At 49.8% G+C, this 17,112-nt stretch overlaps 1 protein-coding gene across 1 annotated transcript; it reads left to right on the top strand.

Moving 5' to 3' along the window:
* The first annotated feature begins 5 nt into the window (after positions 1–5).
* AARS2 (alanyl-tRNA synthetase 2, mitochondrial) lies at positions 6–16,756 on the top strand. Its single transcript, XM_010214017.2, has 22 exons — positions 6–245; positions 334–522; positions 1,080–1,225; positions 1,887–2,081; positions 2,623–2,767; positions 3,195–3,340; positions 3,643–3,751; positions 4,320–4,358; positions 5,111–5,222; positions 5,762–5,889; positions 6,608–6,758; positions 8,338–8,507; positions 9,445–9,558; positions 9,974–10,114; positions 10,759–10,896; positions 11,276–11,385; positions 13,055–13,163; positions 14,354–14,476; positions 14,915–15,025; positions 15,737–15,820; positions 15,943–16,053; positions 16,424–16,756. The coding sequence occupies exons 1-22, from the start codon at positions 6–8 to the stop codon at positions 16,607–16,609; spliced, it is 2,997 nt and encodes a 998-aa protein (XP_010212319.2). The 3' UTR covers positions 16,610–16,756.
* The last annotated feature ends 356 nt before the right edge of the window (positions 16,757–17,112 follow it).

Below are 17,112 nucleotides of genomic sequence, written 5' to 3'. Positions count from 1 at the left end.
CCGTCATGGCGGCGGCCGGGGGGCTGCGGCGCCGGGTGGTGCAGGCCGCGGCCTGGCCGTGCGGCTGGCGCCGCTGCTGGCGCCGCTGCGCCGCGGGCGGCCCGGGAGGCCCGGCGGCCGGGAGCGTGCGCGCCGCCTTCCTGCGCTTCTTCGAACAGCGCCACGGGCACCGCCGCCTGCCCTCGGCGCCCGTGCGGCCCCGCGGCGACCCGCGCCTGCTCTTCGTCAACGCGGGCATGAACCAGGTGCGCCCCAGCTCCGCGCCTGCCTCTCAGGAGCGCCGCGCCGGGTGCCCTCCGGGAACAGGGGGTGTCTCTGTGCCTTGCTTTGCAGTTTAAGCCCGTCTTCCTGGGCACCGTGCACCCGCGGAGCGAGCTCGCGCAGCACCGGCGCGTGGTGAACTGCCAGAAGTGCGTGCGGGCTGGCGGGAAGCACAACGACCTGGAGGACGTGGGCCGGGACACCTCCCATCACACCTTCTTCGAGATGCTGGGCAACTGGTCCTTTGGAGATTACTTTAAGGTGAGGCAACAAGAACCGGCCGTCTCCAGGCTTTTCCTTTCAGCATCGTCCCTGGGCTGTAGTACCGTGGAGGTGTCTTCTCAAGGACGTGGAAAGCCCTGAATTCCTTGCTGGAAGCTCTGTGGCCCGAAGCGGAGGCAGTGGCTTGGTGTACTGAACCACTAAATGCTCCCTGCAGAGAACTTATTTTCCACAAAGCACTCAAACTTTCCAAAGCCTCCACTCATATACAAACCAGAGTTGTCTGTGTAAGCACCAGCGTTGACCATTTCACAGGGATGAGAAAAGGTTCTGCGGGTAAATGGGTAGGTGTAGCCCATGCTAGGAGTCTGAAGGTTTCCCAAGGATTTAGGAAGGTCATAGATTTCCACAGCTATTTGAAGAACTGTCTCAGGGGCCTGACCCTCATCACACTCTCTGGCATATGCCTTAAAATTGCAAAGAGATAGAAAAACTGAAATTAGGTTCTCTGCTATTTGACTCAATCGTAACGAACCTTCGTGCCTCCTTTCACGCCCTGGGTTTCAGTGCTTCCTCTTTGTTCCTTGTCTGCTTAGGAGGAAGCATGCAGCATGGCCTGGGAGCTCTTGACAGAGGTCTACGAGATCCCCAAGGACCGTCTGTACGTCACTTACTTTGGCGGAGACTCCTCGCTGGGGCTGAGCGCAGATGAGGAGTGCAGGGACGTATGGCTCCGCCTGGGGTAAGTTACATTAGAGCAGTTACTGGCGCTTTGGTCTCTGGAGTCTCTCATTTGCGCTTCAGTTCAGATGCAGGCACCAAAAATTGATCTTTAAACTCATTTGGTGTCTGCTTTGTTGGGGCTACGATTCAGCTGAGCTCTGACCACTCTGATGCTCTTCATCTCTAAGCTGATCCTGAGAGCCGTCAGCCTGAGGGGCTGTGTACCTAGCACAGCCTGACCTGGATGAAGCGAGATGCTGATCTCTGTTCCATGTGCAGTGATGCTTCTCCCACTATCCTTCTCTTTGTGTCATGGTGCCCCCGCAAAAAGCGTGATGTACTTTGGGAGCTTTTTCCAGGCTGTATGTGAACTTGGGCCAAAAGCTATTAGTTCTATGCCATGTTGGTGTCCAGCTCTGCTGGAATAACCTCCATCGACCCAACAGAGAGCTGGTCATCTATCAGCAGGAGCTGGATTGAGCTTGCCAGCCATGCTGAGCAGTAAGCTGAGTCTGCCTGGTTTGTTCAGTTTAACCGTGCTATGGGATTCTTGGGACAAAAAGCAAGTAAATCATGATGTGTCAGAAAGGATCCTGTCTCCAACTTTTTCTGTAATCTGGGCTAGTCTGTATTGTGTGTGGATGGCCCAGCCCTACCATCCCTTTTGTTTGCCTTTCCAGGGTGCCTGCCAGCCACGTGCTTCCTTTCTCATTGAAGGACAACTTCTGGGAGATGGGGGACACAGGCCCCTGTGGTCCCTGCACAGAGATCCACTATGACCACGTGGGTGGTGGCAGAAACGCAGCAGCCCTGGTGAACCAGGGCAGCCCCGATGTAGTAGAGATCTGGAACCTGGTCTTCATGCAGTATAACAGGTACTAGGCACCCTGTCCCAGCCCCAGAGCCGTTCTCTCTGCTGACATCAAACCTCATTTTCTCGAAAATCTCACTGCATTCCAGGAGGTGGCAGTACAGGTGAAAGGGGAAGCAGCAGAGATGTGTTCACTGTGGCCCATGGACCCCCTTCGCCACATTTCTCCTGTCCTTCAATCTCAGCTGCCTCTTTTCTTTCCCTGTTGCATCCCAGATGTTCTGTTAGGTCTGCAACATCTGCAGCAGCACAGAAAAACCTCTAGAAGAAGGGCTTAGACCCTTGTTCAGAGCACGCCTTTTTCCATACATTACAGCATGTCCTGACTGTCTGATGGTCAGAGCCTGGCCACCTAGCAGTGACACTCCAGGCTGCTGTTAGTCCTGTCCCTAGGATTCCTTCTTCTGGGTCACCTGCCCCAGCACTGTTTCCACCCCTTGTCACTCTGCCATCCTCTGACACTTGCCCACTCCTGTTCTTTGGCCTTGGACTGACCCTTGCTTCTCATTTGCCTTTTTTTTTTTTTTTTCCTGACATGCTAACAGGGAGGTGGAAGGGAATTTACTTCCCTTGCCCCAGCACCATGTGGATACAGGAATGGGCTTGGAAAGGCTGGTGACAGTTCTGCAAAACAAGCGTTCCAACTATGACACGGATCTCTTCACTCCCATCCTGGATGCCATTCACAAGGTGATGATGCTCCTGCTCAGAGTCTCAGCTAAACCAAAGCCCCATGAATACAGACTGCTTGACTGGTACCATAATCCAGCCTTGTCTACATACATTAATGTACAGAATTTTAAGATGACAAGTATGTCCAGCCAGGCCCACAGCAATGTTTTAGGGAAGCTGAGGCAAATTCAAGGTTGGGAATCCAATGGGATAGCAGTGTTTCTCCCAGGACTGTTGTAGCCCAGGGCTAGGGCTTTGGTTGACATTTCTTAGGCACACAAGTCTTGGTCTGTAATGTTCTCAAAAGATGTTATGATTACACCTAACATTGTAGGTTCAGAGGCAGTAGACAAGTGTGAAGTAAAGAGTGTAGCTGTCTGTCCTACACCACAGCTTTCCTGCCACATTCACCGCTGCTGATCTGTCTCCCTGCTTTCTCCCCTAGGGCTGCGGGGGGCCCACATACCAGGGCCTGGTGGGGAGGGCGGACGCGAGCGGCGTGGACACGGCGTACCGCGTGGTGGCAGACCATGCGCGCGCCCTGTGCGTGTGCATCGCTGACGGCGTCTACCCGGGCCTCTCCGGAGCAGAGTAAGGATGCGTGGAAACGGCGCGGGGGAGACAGTTCAGGCCACAAAAGAAAGGGAACATGAGGAGCCGTACAGGAGGGGGTCAAAGGCAGCGAGTGGGTGAGCTGTGCAGGGACAGGAAGGAGAGGGCCTGGAGGCATTCGAGATCAGCGCTATCATCCCCAGGTAAACGTGAAGCGTAGGATGCAGCTGGCCTATATGGATAGATCAGGCCAGAGAGGAGCTGCGTGTGGGGTGTACTGGGTGTGGGAATGGGGCTGAGATGCTCACATGGCTCTCTGGGGAATCCTGCCCTGTTTTCAGGCTGGTGCTGCGTCGGATCCTGCGCAGGGCTGTCCGCTTTTGCTCTGAAGTCCTACATGCCCCTCCTGGGCTCCTGGCCTCCCTGGTGCCTACTGTAGTGGACGTGCTGGTGAGTAAGAACTGCTGCCTTGGGGAGGAAGAGTATCGCACAGGGCATAGGCCCATGTGCATTTCCTGTGCACTGTTAAGGGGCAAACTTGGATGGGAAGGACCTCCAGGAGAGTGTCTGTGAATGTGTGTTCCCACAGTGGGAAAAAAAAAAACCCTCCTGTGATTGGAGGAAGAGGGTCTAGCATGACGCAGCACAAGTATGTGTGTAAATGTGTGTGCTATTCTTTTCCAAAAAGTAGTGGTTTTCACACAGTCATATTTCATTAAAGCCATCTGCTTACTAACAGCTTCCAAAAAGAAACTCCTTCCTTGCCCTGTGTAAACTGGTGTGGTTACCACAGAGATGTTAGAGAGGGGCTAGCAGGGAGGGTCACAAGGAGACAGCAGCTGTAATTCCACGTGTGATTCTCTCCCCCTGTAATGCTGTCCCTGGGGCTTCACAGTGGTGCTCAAAATGCATACTCACTTGCCTGAGAAACCTCTGTAATGTACGTGGCATGCTTTGAGATCCCCCGAGGAAGCTGCTGTGGATGTTGTTATCACTAACTGTGAGGCTAACTCCACAGGGAGATGCCTACCCAGAGCTGAGGAAGAACACAGACCAGGTGAGCAGTGTGGACAGAACCCCTACTTACTGTCTTTCTTAGACATTGCTGTTGGAGGTGGAATTGGGCCCCTCTTTGGGACTCAGTTGGAGGGGCTGCAGTGCTGGGTTCTCATGGGTGGGCTGAGATGTGCAGGGCATGTGTGTGTATCAAGCTCTGCCTGGACTGCAAGGTACCTGGGGCAGACTTCCCCATGTGGGAGCTATATGAGATTCTTGCAGAGGCTTCTCATCCTGGTGTAGGAGCTGTTATTCTGACAAAACTAGGACAGCTCTTCTGCTGAATGGAAGTGCAGCTTGTCCCAGCGTGGGTGTCCTTTGTTCCCTGTGGGCTGGAGGTTTAGGGCTCGTCAGAGTAAGTAATTTATAGGCTGCTCCATACTTGCTTCTATTGACAGCAACTCTGATGAGCAATTTCTCTGGCAGTTCTAGTCTTGCAATTTTAATTGGATTAAAGGAAATAATTTCTGATAGGGCACCTTAACCAGTATCCAGCTTCCCCCAAGTAGGTAGTCAATATTGTCTTAGCAGGAAGGGTGATAGGGTGACAGAAGATAGAATGAGTTTAGCACTGTCTCGTACTCATCAGAAGGCTGTTGTGGTGGATACCTAGAGAACAAAAAGGCTGGTTCAGATAGACACAGCACCTGTTAAACACTCACTTAGCTGATTTGGCAAGTAGCCTGGCGCTGTCAGGGCTGCGCTGAGGCGCTCTCTGTGGTGTTAAGGCTAACTCTCCTGTTCCTTGCGGAGATTGCAGATATCATCAACGAGAACGAGGCCGCTTTTCTGTCCTCCCTCGAGCGTGGGAGGCGCATCATCGAGCGGACGGTGCAGCACATGGAGCCCTCCACGGATTTCCCAGGTGCGTCTCCTTCTGCTGCGTGGCTGTGCTTGAAGATGATTTGATTCAGGCTCTTACAGGCATCACAGGTAAAACCTTGGTGGATGCCTGTCTGCCTTCCCCACATGTTTTCAGTGATGTTCATTGCTCCAGTCTTCTAATTGTGATTGTTTCAAAGTACTTTGTTCTTACAACCAGCTAGGCACCAAAAAAGCTAGAAACATCCCTCACAGCTTTATTTACTGATTCACTGTCTCCTTGTAAGTACAGAGCTGAAAGAAGTAGCCTTAAATCCAGCCAGAGCAAATGCTTATCCTGCTGTGCTGCACTGGATTTTAGCAGGGATGGGGCTGTGGTGCACCCTTGAGTGTGGTGTACTCCATCCCATGTGAGAGGGACTGCGTGGCTCCTTTTCTCTTCATCGTTACCAGTGTAATTGTGCATAGTTCAGGTAGACCCAGTCACCAGGGCATACGCAAGATTGGTCCCATCTGAACACCTGGAAATGCCTTTGCTTTCAATAACCACGCAGAGTTCATGTGCTCTTTTCCATCCTGCAGCTGAAGTAGCCTGGTCTCTCTATGGGAATTTGGGATTTCCTCTGGATTTGATTGACTTGATGCTTGAGGAAAAAGGGATCCGTTTGGATTCAGCTGCTTTTGATGAACTTGCTCTGGAGGATGCCAGGGTAAGAAGGAAACTGCTTGTCAGAGTGATTTGGGGTCTGCCCTCTGTCCTGTGGGCAAGAAGGCAGAATTCTTTGTGCTCCTGGGGCATTTCAGATGTACCCCAGGACCAGAGCACCCTTTCCCTGAAGTGGAAGTGGTTCTGATTACAGCAGCTGGAACACTTTGCTTTCCCTTTTTGTCTTCGGGCTGAAAGCATTGGCTGGTGACTCCTGCACAGATCTGAGAAATGTGTTACAGTTTTTGCTGTTGCTAGAGTGGGGATTAGCACAGAACAGTATCAGTTGGAAGGAACCTCTTTGTGCTTATCTGGTCTAGCTCCCCACTCAAAGCATGGGCAGCCTAGATGGCCAAAACAGCAAGTGGTTTAAGAAGAGTTAATGTAGTCTCTGTGGTGCCGGGAGACTCACGGTGCTGTGCAGTGGCAGGCCCTGTTGAGTGATCAGATCAAGGCCTTGCTGTAAGTCTCAGAGTGATTCAGGAAGCTCTGTAGGGAGGGATGGCTCTGTTAGCAGTTGCTTATGGCATGCCTCAAGGCTAGTCCAGGGCAGCACTGAGTGTTTGTGAGCTGGAGGGAATGGGGTTGGTTTAACAGCAGCACAGATAAAAATGAGCCTTATCCAGGAAGATGGAAGGAGTTTTTAGCCTTAAAACTCCAGATATTGGGTTGGGTATCCCCCAGATAACTGTCCTTTTAACTGTGCCTTTGCTGTGCTGTAGCGGAAGGCCCGTGACCCGCAGGCAGGACAGCTGGAGGGTGCAGATTGGTGCCTCGATGTGCACTCATTGGCACAGCTGCAAAGCAACAATGTGCCTGTCACTGATGACTCGCCAAAATACGCCTACACGCTTGGGCAGCGTGGGCAATATGGTAAGTGGCTGGTGCCAGCCGTGCAGGAGGCCACACACCCTGGGGTTCAGACCTATTCGCCTTGCTGCTGCATCTTTGCTCTGCTCTGCTCTGATCTCGAGGTGGGTGCTGATCTTCCTGCGGGTGGTGTGCCCCAGGAAGGACGTGGGTGGTGCTGAGGCTGTGAGCTCGGAGTGAGTGTCACTGTGCAATGCTGAGCAGTGCTGAAGATGAGCACCCAGCCTGTCCCTTACAATCAGGAGTGTGAATGCAAGGGAGAGTGAAGGAGGCTCAAGAGGGTTTGTCTAAGGCCTTGCACTTGCTGTTTCTCTGGCAGGCCAGTAGATGCCAGTGCCGTTTTTTTTTTTTTATCATTTAGGATAATGGGCTATTGATGCTCCAGGGAAAGTATAAAGCTAAACCACAGAGAGTAAGAGGTGATGTGGCTGTCACAAGCAATTAGAGATAGCTGTGTACAGCCAGCTCTTCCTTACCCAGTGTACTGGTGGCAACCCACATTAGGCAAAAAGCGAGGTAGCTCAAACTCTGTATATTACAGCAAGAGCACAATGAAAAACAGTCCAGCAGTGACATTGACTGAAATCTGCAAGCTAGCACTGTTTCACCTGCTCAGTCATTGCATCAGAGAATGATTCATGTTGGAAGGGATCTCTGGATATTTGATCTCTTGTGTAAGAGATCAATGTAAGATCTGCACAAATATCAGCATCCCAGTTAGATCAGATTGCTCAGGGCTTTGTCCAGTTAAGTGTTCTGCTTTTCCAAGGGTGGAGGTACCACAGCCTCTCTGGGACCTGTTCCAGTGCATTATCACTCTTACTGTGAAAAAATTTTTGCTTTTGTCCAAGCATAATTTCCTGTGTGGGGATTTTGCTTTACTGCCCATCATTCTCTTGCTGTGCATCTCTGAGAGAGCCTGGGTCTGGTGTCTCTATATTCTCCCATTAACATTACTAAGATCTTCCCTTTGCTTTCCCTTCTTCAGGCTGAACAGTAGTGTCAGTGTTGGTAACTGAATATCAGTTGAACTTTCAACCTTTGAGTGCTTCCAGTCTTTCAGACAGATGATTCAGCTGCCTTAGGAGCAATCCAGCTGCCCAGTTCGCATTTCCCAAGTTTGACTACAAGGATACTAGAGGAGGGGGTGTCAAAACCTTGCTAAGTCAAGGAAAGTGACTCATTTTCGCTGTGCAGCAAGCCAGTGCCTCATCATAGAGGGAATCAGGGTGGTTGCAATGTAGCACCGTGCAGATGTGTCTGTGCTGCATCTTTCTCGAGCAGACTTGTCTCCAGCCAGATGGGGTGTCCCTGATTTGGCAGCCAGGTTAACCACTACCCAGCAGGTCTGTCCCTGGGTAAGCAAGAGATTACTGTGCTATTTTGGGACTTGATTCCAAATAGGAGATCCTTTGTCCTTTCTGCTGATCGATGGGCCTATCCTACCAAGGCAAAGGAAAGTGCTGGCTTTTGGTGCAGACTGGATATTGCCAGGGTTGGCACATGGAAGTGTTGCCTTCCTTTTTGTTGTGAGCTAACGAGATGTGCATGCTAATTGCTGGTATCTTCTTGCCCCTGGCAGAGTTCAGCCCATGCCAGGCCACCGTCCTGATGCTCTACAGAAATCAGTCCCTCCAGAAGGAGGTTGGGGCAGGCCAACACTGTGGTGTCATCCTGGATCGGACTAACTTCTATGCGGAGCAGGGAGGGCAAGCCTCTGACCGGGGCTACCTGATGCTCTTGGGACAGCAGGTGAGGCCCCTTGACGACTAGATCCAGGGTAGTCATGGTTGCTGGGACCATGTAAACTTTCCCAAATGATAAATTATTTTAGTGTGTTAATTTTCAAGCTGCAGTGTCCTGGAAATTCCTTCACCTTTGCCTCAGGCTTGTGGCGGGAGGGACAAGTGAAAGCAGTGACACCTCTGAGGTGGATCTGCTGCTGCTCTGGTTGTCTCTTGCAGCCCTTTGCAATTTCTTCTTACTGGAGAAGACTTGAAACAGTCTTTTTGGCTCTCCCTTTGATATGTTCCCTCTTTCCAGCCAGGAGATAATGCAGTGATCAGAAAGTCCGCCAGATAAATAACTTGTTTCTGGCAAGTCCTGGAGAACTACAAGAGATGCCCAAGCTGAGACATAGTATAAAAGTTCTTATTCCTCCCCAAAGCATTAGAAAGGATTCCCAGCCCTGCAGCATGTTTCATCTACCCTGCCAGTGGGAGAGCTTTGACCGTTCTCTGCGGTTTCAGCTCCCTCCCACATACTCTCGAGAATCACGTCAGGGTGTTGATGCTGCCTTTTTAGCCTTTCTCAGAACTTCTCCCAGGCTGAAGGGGGCAGCGAGTTGGTCTTGCCAGCCCAATGCAGTGATTCCTTGGATACCCACAAGAGGTGCGTTGACAGTACAGGGACAAGTCCAGATGTCCAGCAAATTCTTTGTCATAGTCGGTCTTGCTGTCCCTGCACTGAAAGCTGGCAGCCTTGACAGGGTGTGCAGTGATCAGACACTAGCAATGGCTGAAGCACTCTGGTTGCAATGACAAGAAGCTTATCATTGCTTTTCCCACCCTATCCCTGGCTCCTTGGGACCACTGGCGGCTGTGTTTCCCAGTGGGCTAATGCAGGCACTGGTACTGCTCTTTGGATGCTTCCTGTGTCCTGATTTGCCCTTCTTTGTCTCTTTGTCCAGGACATGCTCTTCCCTGTAAAGTCAGTTTATCTCTGTGGCGGTTACGTGGTCCATGAGGTCACTGCTGTGGAAATGCTGCGTGCTGGGGACCAAGTGCAGCTCTTTGTGGATGAGGTGACGCTCATTTGCTCTTAACCCTTTTCCAGCCTTGCTTTGAGAGTCTTACGGTGTCCTGAGTAACCTAGACACAGCAGTGCTTTGTCCCGTGTGCTCCTGATACTGCCCTTCATTGACATGTGAGGGGGAGAGAGCTCACAAGTGTCCCTGTGTGTAATCTTCTAGGGGTCTTGGATCTGTTGCAAGGTACCTGGCCTGTTCTTTGCTGTTTTGCAGAGCTGTTCCCATGGAGAAAGAAGCTAGATGAACTTGTGTCACAGGGCAGATCTGTCTACTAGCTGTGCTGCCTATTCTTCCTTGTCTCCTCCCATCCCCTCACATGCACCCTTTCCCTTACGCCTCCAACCCATTCCCTGCTTCCCCAGCTGTGGAGACCTTCCAGCACTCACTGCCAACCTGCCTGTGCTTTCAGGCCCAGCGACTGGCCTGCATGACCAACCACACTGCTGCTCATCTGCTGAATTTTGCTCTCCGCCACGTGCTGGGAGACAACACAGAACAACGGGGGTCCCATGTGACAGCGGAGCGGCTGCGCTTCGACTTCAATACCAAGGTGATTCTGGACTTCTGGTGGGCCTTGGCAGAACCAGCATCTTGGAACTGGCCATCCTCTCAGGGATTTTTCTCCACTTGCTGTGCTTACTCCTTTTGAGACAAGTCCGTTTGTGTCTGAGAAATGAAGTTTGGTCCTCTAGAGGTGATGGGGTCAGCTTTGTGCTGACCTAGCTCTGAGGAGGGCCTACTGTGGGGAAAGACGGGACAGAGAGGAAGGGACTTAGTGGGGTAGTGAATGTGGAGCTGACCTGGCTAGTGCAGAGGAGATCTCCAAGAGACTCAGAGTTTAAATATGGCACATACTGGGGTGTTCCTGATATTTCTGCTGGTCACCCAAATGGGAGAGCCTGGGTAATGAAAGCTGTCAGGACAGCCTGAGTACTGACCCTACTAACCTGTCACTTCTGGCAGCATCTATCCCTAAGAATTTGGTTGATAACTCTTGAGTTAATCCTTATTGCAGGGGAGGAGTGGGAGGGCCATGATGCTCGCAATTTCCTTCTACAGGTAGGGAAGATGAGACATGAAGGGTAAGTGGTTTGTCCAGGAAGAGTTGCCTGGAGCCTATAGCCCTAGTTCTCACTTCTTGGTTCTGTGCCTCTCTGGAGACTTCTCTTGAAGAAAGCCACTTTCCTTCCACAGGACCCCGTGACCATTGAGCAGCTGCAGCAAGTGGAGCAGGTGGTCCAGGAGGTGATTAATCGAAATGAGGTTGTGCACATGGCTGAGGTCCCTCTCGCACTGGCCAGAAGAGTTCAGGGCCTTCGTAGTGTGGATGAGGTATGACAGGAGGGCAGGATGTGTCTTTTTGAGCCTTCTCCCTCAGCAGGAGTCAGCTACATCCTATGAGGTGCTGAAGCAACCAGTTTCTGCAAGGGAATTGACTGCTAAAGCTCAAGGGGGAGATGAGGTTTTCAGGAGCACTGTTGTAATATGTGGGTGCTAATGATATGCGGGATTTCTGCTCATTTCTCTGGATCAAGAGCTTGTAGTGTCACTTGGTTGCTTCTTTCTCCCCTCAGTGGTTGTTTGTGGGGGAAGAAGTGGTGCTGCCCCGTCTCGTGGGGAGAGTGGGGCAGGGACCTGAAACCATTGGGTTAGTCTTTAAGTGCCTCTGAAGAACTTGTTGTTTACTGCTGATCCCTGTCTTCTCTGTCAGGAGTATCCAGATCCAGTAAGGATAGTGTCCTTGGGCGTTCCCGTGGAGAGTGTGCTGATCCACAACTCCGAGGCTGCAATGCACACCTCTGTGGAGCTCTGCTGTGGGATGTAAGTGGCTTTCTCTGTTTATATTCAGAATGGTGCGTTTGTGGGTGGCTACATCCTTGTGATTCTCCAGAGTTGCCTCCCACCCTGATCCAAGTCCAGACTTGCACGAGGATTTCTGTATGCCCCGCAAGACCTGTCTGGAAGCTGAGGAAGAAGACTGAGCACTGATGGCTGAGGCAGAGACCTTATTCCAAGGTCCACGTCCCTATTTCTGTGCCACTTGGCTTCTTCACCTGAAAGATTTAGTGGTGATAGCGTAGCGTGTTTGTGAGGCTCTGGAAATTCCAGGATGAAAAAGCAAGAGGGAAATGTGAAGCGTTGTTCCTTGCTTCATTGTCTGAAACCTACTGTCACAAATGAGTGATGTATTTCACTCATAAAAGAGACACAGCGATATGTTTTTATTGAGATAAGGCAGTGATTTAAAAGTGATCAATGGTAAATAGGACAGTGATGTAACATTTGATGACAAGGTATACTCAATTATTTAATGCGTGGAGGAAAGAGTTGGACAAAAACATCAAGGAGACATAAGGTCATAAGGTTCAGAATGGATCCCCTTGCTTTCTAAACTCCTCAGAGGAGTCTGGATGTGGCTGGATCCAATCTTAGTCCTAGACTTGGTGGACAGTTTATGTCTAAAGGACAAGGTGTGCAATCAATCTGAGATGTAACTCAGCAAAATTTGCAAAGTATCATTGTGCTACCAGTAATTTACGAGGGATCTGTTGCAGGTAAAGAATGTCTTGACCTTGAGAGGGTTGGGCAGGGGAAGGAGCACACCTCACATCTGCCTGGAGCCAGAGGACTCCAGCAGAGTGTGAAAGGGTTGTATTCACTGTCACCAAATGGAGTTACAAGGTCTTCATTGTGCAATTGCAGGAGGCCTGGGGACCCAGCAGGATGTTGTGGAACAGTTGATATGTGAACTTGAAGCTAGTTTAACTGATTATTTTGTTTAATGATCTTAGCTCTTCTCTGCTTTTAGTACTAATGAGAGTAGAAGAGTGACTCAGTCTTAAGACAGTGCTGGCACAAGGAAAAAAATAGGAACAAATTGGCCTCAGAGCAGATGTAGCTGGAAATGAGCAAGTTTCTAATCGTGAGTGCAGTTTTCTTGTGGGAGTAGTGGAACGAGGAACTGCATGGGAATGGAGATGATCAATTTTAGTGAAGCTGTCTGCAGTCTCTACTTGTGGTAACAGAGGACACTGTAGTGTTTTGCATATTTAATGTTAGATAACCAAGAGGGAAAGTTGTCAGTCATGTCTTCCACCTGTGACTAGGTTCCTTTGGCCAGTCTGTGAGCTGGCCTGACAAAGGAGGGATAGAGTTGGAGGAAAAATGACTTTCTACAACTTTTAGCAGCAGCAGCTGAGTAGAAGGGATAAATCCCAGTCCATCTCACTGGGAAGGAAAGGGATGCAAAACGTAACTTAGCTGTTTGTGCTGTTTGGCAGGGCCCGTTGGGCAGGTAGCACAGCTTCTCTTGACTAGCCTCAACTCTACTGTCTCTTGCCTGACAAAGTTCCCTCAGGATTATAGGGGCAGGAAGGAATTGAAGCTATTGTGATTGGGGAAGAGGTGCTGAACCTGGGACACATCTAAAAGCAAAGCTGATTTTCACAGAGAAGGTTGTTTCCTTTCCTCTTCTCTGCCCACTTTGCAGGCATCTGCTACAAACAGGAGTTATGGAGGATCTGGCCATTATCAGTGAGCGTCAGCTGGCTAAAGGGATTAGCCGTGTCATTGCAGTGACAGGGGGACAAGCCAAACAGGTGAGAAAAAAAGGACTCTTGTTGGTCACCACTGAAAATAGCCTGGGCCCATCCTCTTGATACCCTTCCTTAAGGCATTTGTTAATGGATTTATATGCTATATATGTATATGTGTATATATCTTATATAAGTTGTACCTTGTTACTTGGCTACAGTCACCACTGCCATGGAGTTCAGGCTCCTCGCCCTTCTTTCTTCTCTTCAGACCCCCATTTCTAAGATGGAGACTTAACAAAACATATCAGGAAGCCTCTGAGCTATAAATTGCAGTCCCAGATAGGTGTTTAAAGACATGGACCTTTGTGCCTTGGCTTCACCTTCTGCTTATCACAGTTGGATTGGCCTTTTATTCTGACAGGATTGTGGCCTCATTTTTACAGCCCTCTTGCTTCTTCCTTTAGTCTTTTTCTCCTGCTATGATCCTGGTCTGGCTCTATCTGTACAAAGAATAAGCAAGCTCTATTCTTGAATGTCTGGAAGCGTTTTTGGATGCGCAGCCTTGCCTGCCTCCTTTGGGGCTGCAGTGGGAGGAGTGTGACCCACTGCACAGTGGAACTGGGGGCCTTGGCGCACCCCAGCAAATATGTTGCCTCCCAGCTGGCTTTCTCCTGCACATTTGTGTTCTCCATTTTCCACAACTTTTCTTTCACATCTCTGTTCTCTTGATATAAAATCTCCCAGGACCATCATGGGCAGAGAGGTCCGTCAGGAAGGAAATGCTCCAAAGCATAAGGGCTATCCTGGAGGAAATAATGCATTTACTTTTTTATTAATGGTAGCATTTTTGTTGGGGAGAACAATTTTTCTTTAGTTTCAAGAATGCATTTGCTAATGAAATAGAGCTCTAATGAATAAATGGATCTCCTGTGGGTTTTGTTTGTTTGTTTTTTGTTTGTTTTTTTCATTGAATTACTGATGATTTGGTGTGAGAGAGATACCGAGTAGATGTAACTGCCAGGCACATGGGCCCATGGTGTGTGACCATCTGGCAATGGTTACAAACCTAGAAAATAATTTTTTATGCTGGCTTCTCTTGGGGACAGTCATTCTTAAAGCCTCTGTTTCTAGGTATTTTCCTGCTGGATAGTGAGTAGTGCTTGAATGGTTTTGACCCTGCAGTTTCTCCACTTCCTCCGTCTCTGCTCATTCTTTCTGCTCCTTTGAAATGTTCTGTTTCTCACTCTCTCCAGGCCCGGGAAGTAGGCCAGTGCTTGGCTATGGAAGTGGACTCTGTCTCCATAAGAATGAAGCAGGGGAGCACCTCTATTCCTGATGTGCAGCACCTCTCCAAAGAAGTAGGCCAGTTAACCCAAGTAAGGATTGTGTTCCTGTGCAGGAAGATCCCATCATAGGCTCCTTCCACTGAACCACATCCCTTCTTCCCTATTAAGTTCACCTCTTACTGTGGTCACTAGCAAGAGGAAGTTACTATCTGACAGTGTCCTTTTGGCCAGAAAGATTTCAACCTAGGTTCAATCTAGGTGCCTCTACTACAGATATCCTACTGCCAGAGGGACATGGGAGGAAGCAATAATTGGGAGGGTAACAGTTAAGAAGATTCCCATTTTTTTCTCCATCTTTATATGCCGAGCTGAAAAGAGAATGCCGCATGCAGCAGTGGCTGGCTAGCTGGATCATGTCAAGCTAAGGAATGTCTGGGAAGAAGCCAAGCTCCAGTCAGACCACCCAGAGAACTAGCAGTTTATTTCTAGGTACGGTTTAGTGTCCTTACACAGCAGATTGTCTTTCAGGTGGTGGCTAACACTGCAATGCCCCAGTGGCAAAGAAAAGAACTGCAGACCACTCTGAAAGCACTTCAGCGAACAGCCAACACGGCCATCAAGAAACTGGAGATACAGCAGGTATTGTGGCAGCAGCACACTCGCTGCAGTCTGCTAAGTGTGTGCTTTACCCCAGGGAACCTGGTGTCTCTGTCACACTTCACAGCAACTCAGTCACTACGATGCCATTGGAAAGCTGGGGAAATCAGCTGTGATCGCACACAGTGTAATACAGGCCCTGGGCTGGGTTGATTTAAGTGGCCTTAATTCAGACTGCTGTTTCAAGTGCAATGAATGACTGATTGGCCTTTCAAAACCTGCAGAATCCCCCTGTCTCTCTGCTGTGACGATGAAGAGCCCTGTCAGCATGTTTGGCAGACAGGCAGATAAGCATCACTTCCCTGTTTATAAATGGAGAAAATCAAGTACAATCCTGAGAAAATGGTCTTTACAAGGTCGTGCAGTAAGACAGGTCTGCAGGACAGAGACTGTCTCCCAACTCTGTAGATATCACTGTCTTTCGGTACATTTCTGCATCTTTCCAATTGACATGATTACATTTAAATCCTTTTGAGAGTGCTTATTGGTGATTTAGTGATCTTGGTAGCAACTAGCTTTTCCTTAAAGTAAACACTTCATGCCTCAGAACTCTGTTTTAGATATATGGCAATGTATAGGCACAGGAGAGAGGCCAAGGACTGCTGCTGTGCATGTTATGTTGCATGTGTATATCCCCATCCAGCCTACCCTATGCCATGTGTAGTCCCTCAAGTGCTGTGTTTCTTCCTCCAGGCAGCAGAGAAGGCACACGGCCTGCTGGCCAAACATTGCAACCAACCTCTCATCATTGATACTGTCCCAGCTGACTCTGCCTCTGTGAGTAACTTTTTGGCCCAGCAGTACTTTCAGGTACTCTGTATAGTAAAAATGAGCTGCTGGGCAGGTTTTCTGCTGCACACATGGATCTGACTGACCCTTCCTATCCATGTCTCTCCTAGATCCTAATGAAGGTAGTGAACCAGCTCTGTGGCAAGTCTCCTGGCACATCAGTCTTGCTGCTCAGCCCTCAGGCTTCTGGTGAGGTGCTCTGTGCATGTCAGGTGTCCAAGGTGAGCCCTGGCAGAGACATGGGGAACCTGCCTACAAAGGGGGACCAGGCCCACTTCCCTTTCTTGGAAAGAAAGCTCCCAATTAGGGTTTTTCCCATGATTCTTTCAAGTGTTGCTGGTTAATCGTGTAGAGTTAGGACTCGAGATGACCGTATTGGAAGCAGATAAGCTTGCAGTCTCTGCTGGGCACAGGTACCCCTGGATCCTTCAGGACGTGTTTGCCCAATGGCAGGACACAGCATTAATATGTAAGCTCCTACCAATCCTGGCTGCCTCACGCAGCAGAGGCCTAGGTTGAGTGAGAAGAGAAAGCAGTTCTGCCTGCAGAGTGACCATAACGCAAATAACTTTGCTCTGTGTTTCTCCACAGAATTGCCTCCCCATATTCTCCGCTGCTGACTGGGCCGCAGCCGTCTGCACGCAGATGGAAGGCAAGGCCGGAGGCTCTTGTGTCGTCGCTAAGGGCAGTGGAAACGCCAAAGGCATGCAGAGAGCCCTGACTACTGCAATGGAGTTTGCTCAGAGTAAACTTGGAAATAAGTGTGATGTTCTATGACAAGATGGCTGTGTGCAGCAAGTTGCCAGCTACCTGAACACTTGATACAGAGATGCGTTGTACTCCAGTGAGTGGGAAGGTTTAGCAGCTCCCCTACTGAAAGTTGTTACACCACTGCATTGAGGCACTTATTTTGTGTCCAGCAGGTATTAGGACTAAATTATGTTGCCTGTTCTTAACATGTGCTGGAACTGAGCCTTGGAAAGCACCAGCTGCTGGAGCAGATGCTGCTTCTTCTGAAAGAGTAAGGCTTATGGCATAAGAGAAGCACCAGGAGGATCCATGAGGACACTGAGAGGTGAACCAGTGCTGTCCCAAAGCTATTAAAGGGTAGAGAGTGGTCAATTCCCTGATGTTTCTTGTTTGCTGCATCTTTCTCTCTGCTCTGTTTTGGCAGAGGAGCTCTCTTGGTATAGCCCCATCAGACAGCATCCATTCTTGTCTAAGGTGTCCCATCCTGCAACACAGCTCAGGACTAGTCTCTGATAAAAAGGCTTTGTTTT

Source organism: Tinamus guttatus, unplaced genomic scaffold, assembly GCF_059628265.1.
Source record: "Tinamus guttatus ecotype Peru unplaced genomic scaffold, ASM5962826v1 Tinamus_guttatus_pri_ptg000208l, whole genome shotgun sequence".
NCBI lineage: Eukaryota > Metazoa > Chordata > Aves > Tinamiformes > Tinamidae > Tinamus > Tinamus guttatus.
Note: the sequence above shows the minus strand (reverse complement) of the source record. Positions and strands in the feature narration are given on the sequence as shown.

Excerpts from the sequence above, each read along its gene's own strand:
- AARS2 (XM_010214017.2), top strand. The coding sequence starts at position 6 with ATGGCGGCGGCCGGGGGGCTGCGGCGCCGGGTGGTGCAGGCCGCGGCC. Across the intron at positions 2,082-2,622 it reads GTCTTCATGCAGTATAACAG|GGAGGTGGAAGGGAATTTAC; the intron begins GTACTAGGCACC and ends ACATGCTAACAG. Across the intron at positions 5,223-5,761 it reads GCCCTCCACGGATTTCCCAG|CTGAAGTAGCCTGGTCTCTC; the intron begins GTGCGTCTCCTT and ends TCCATCCTGCAG.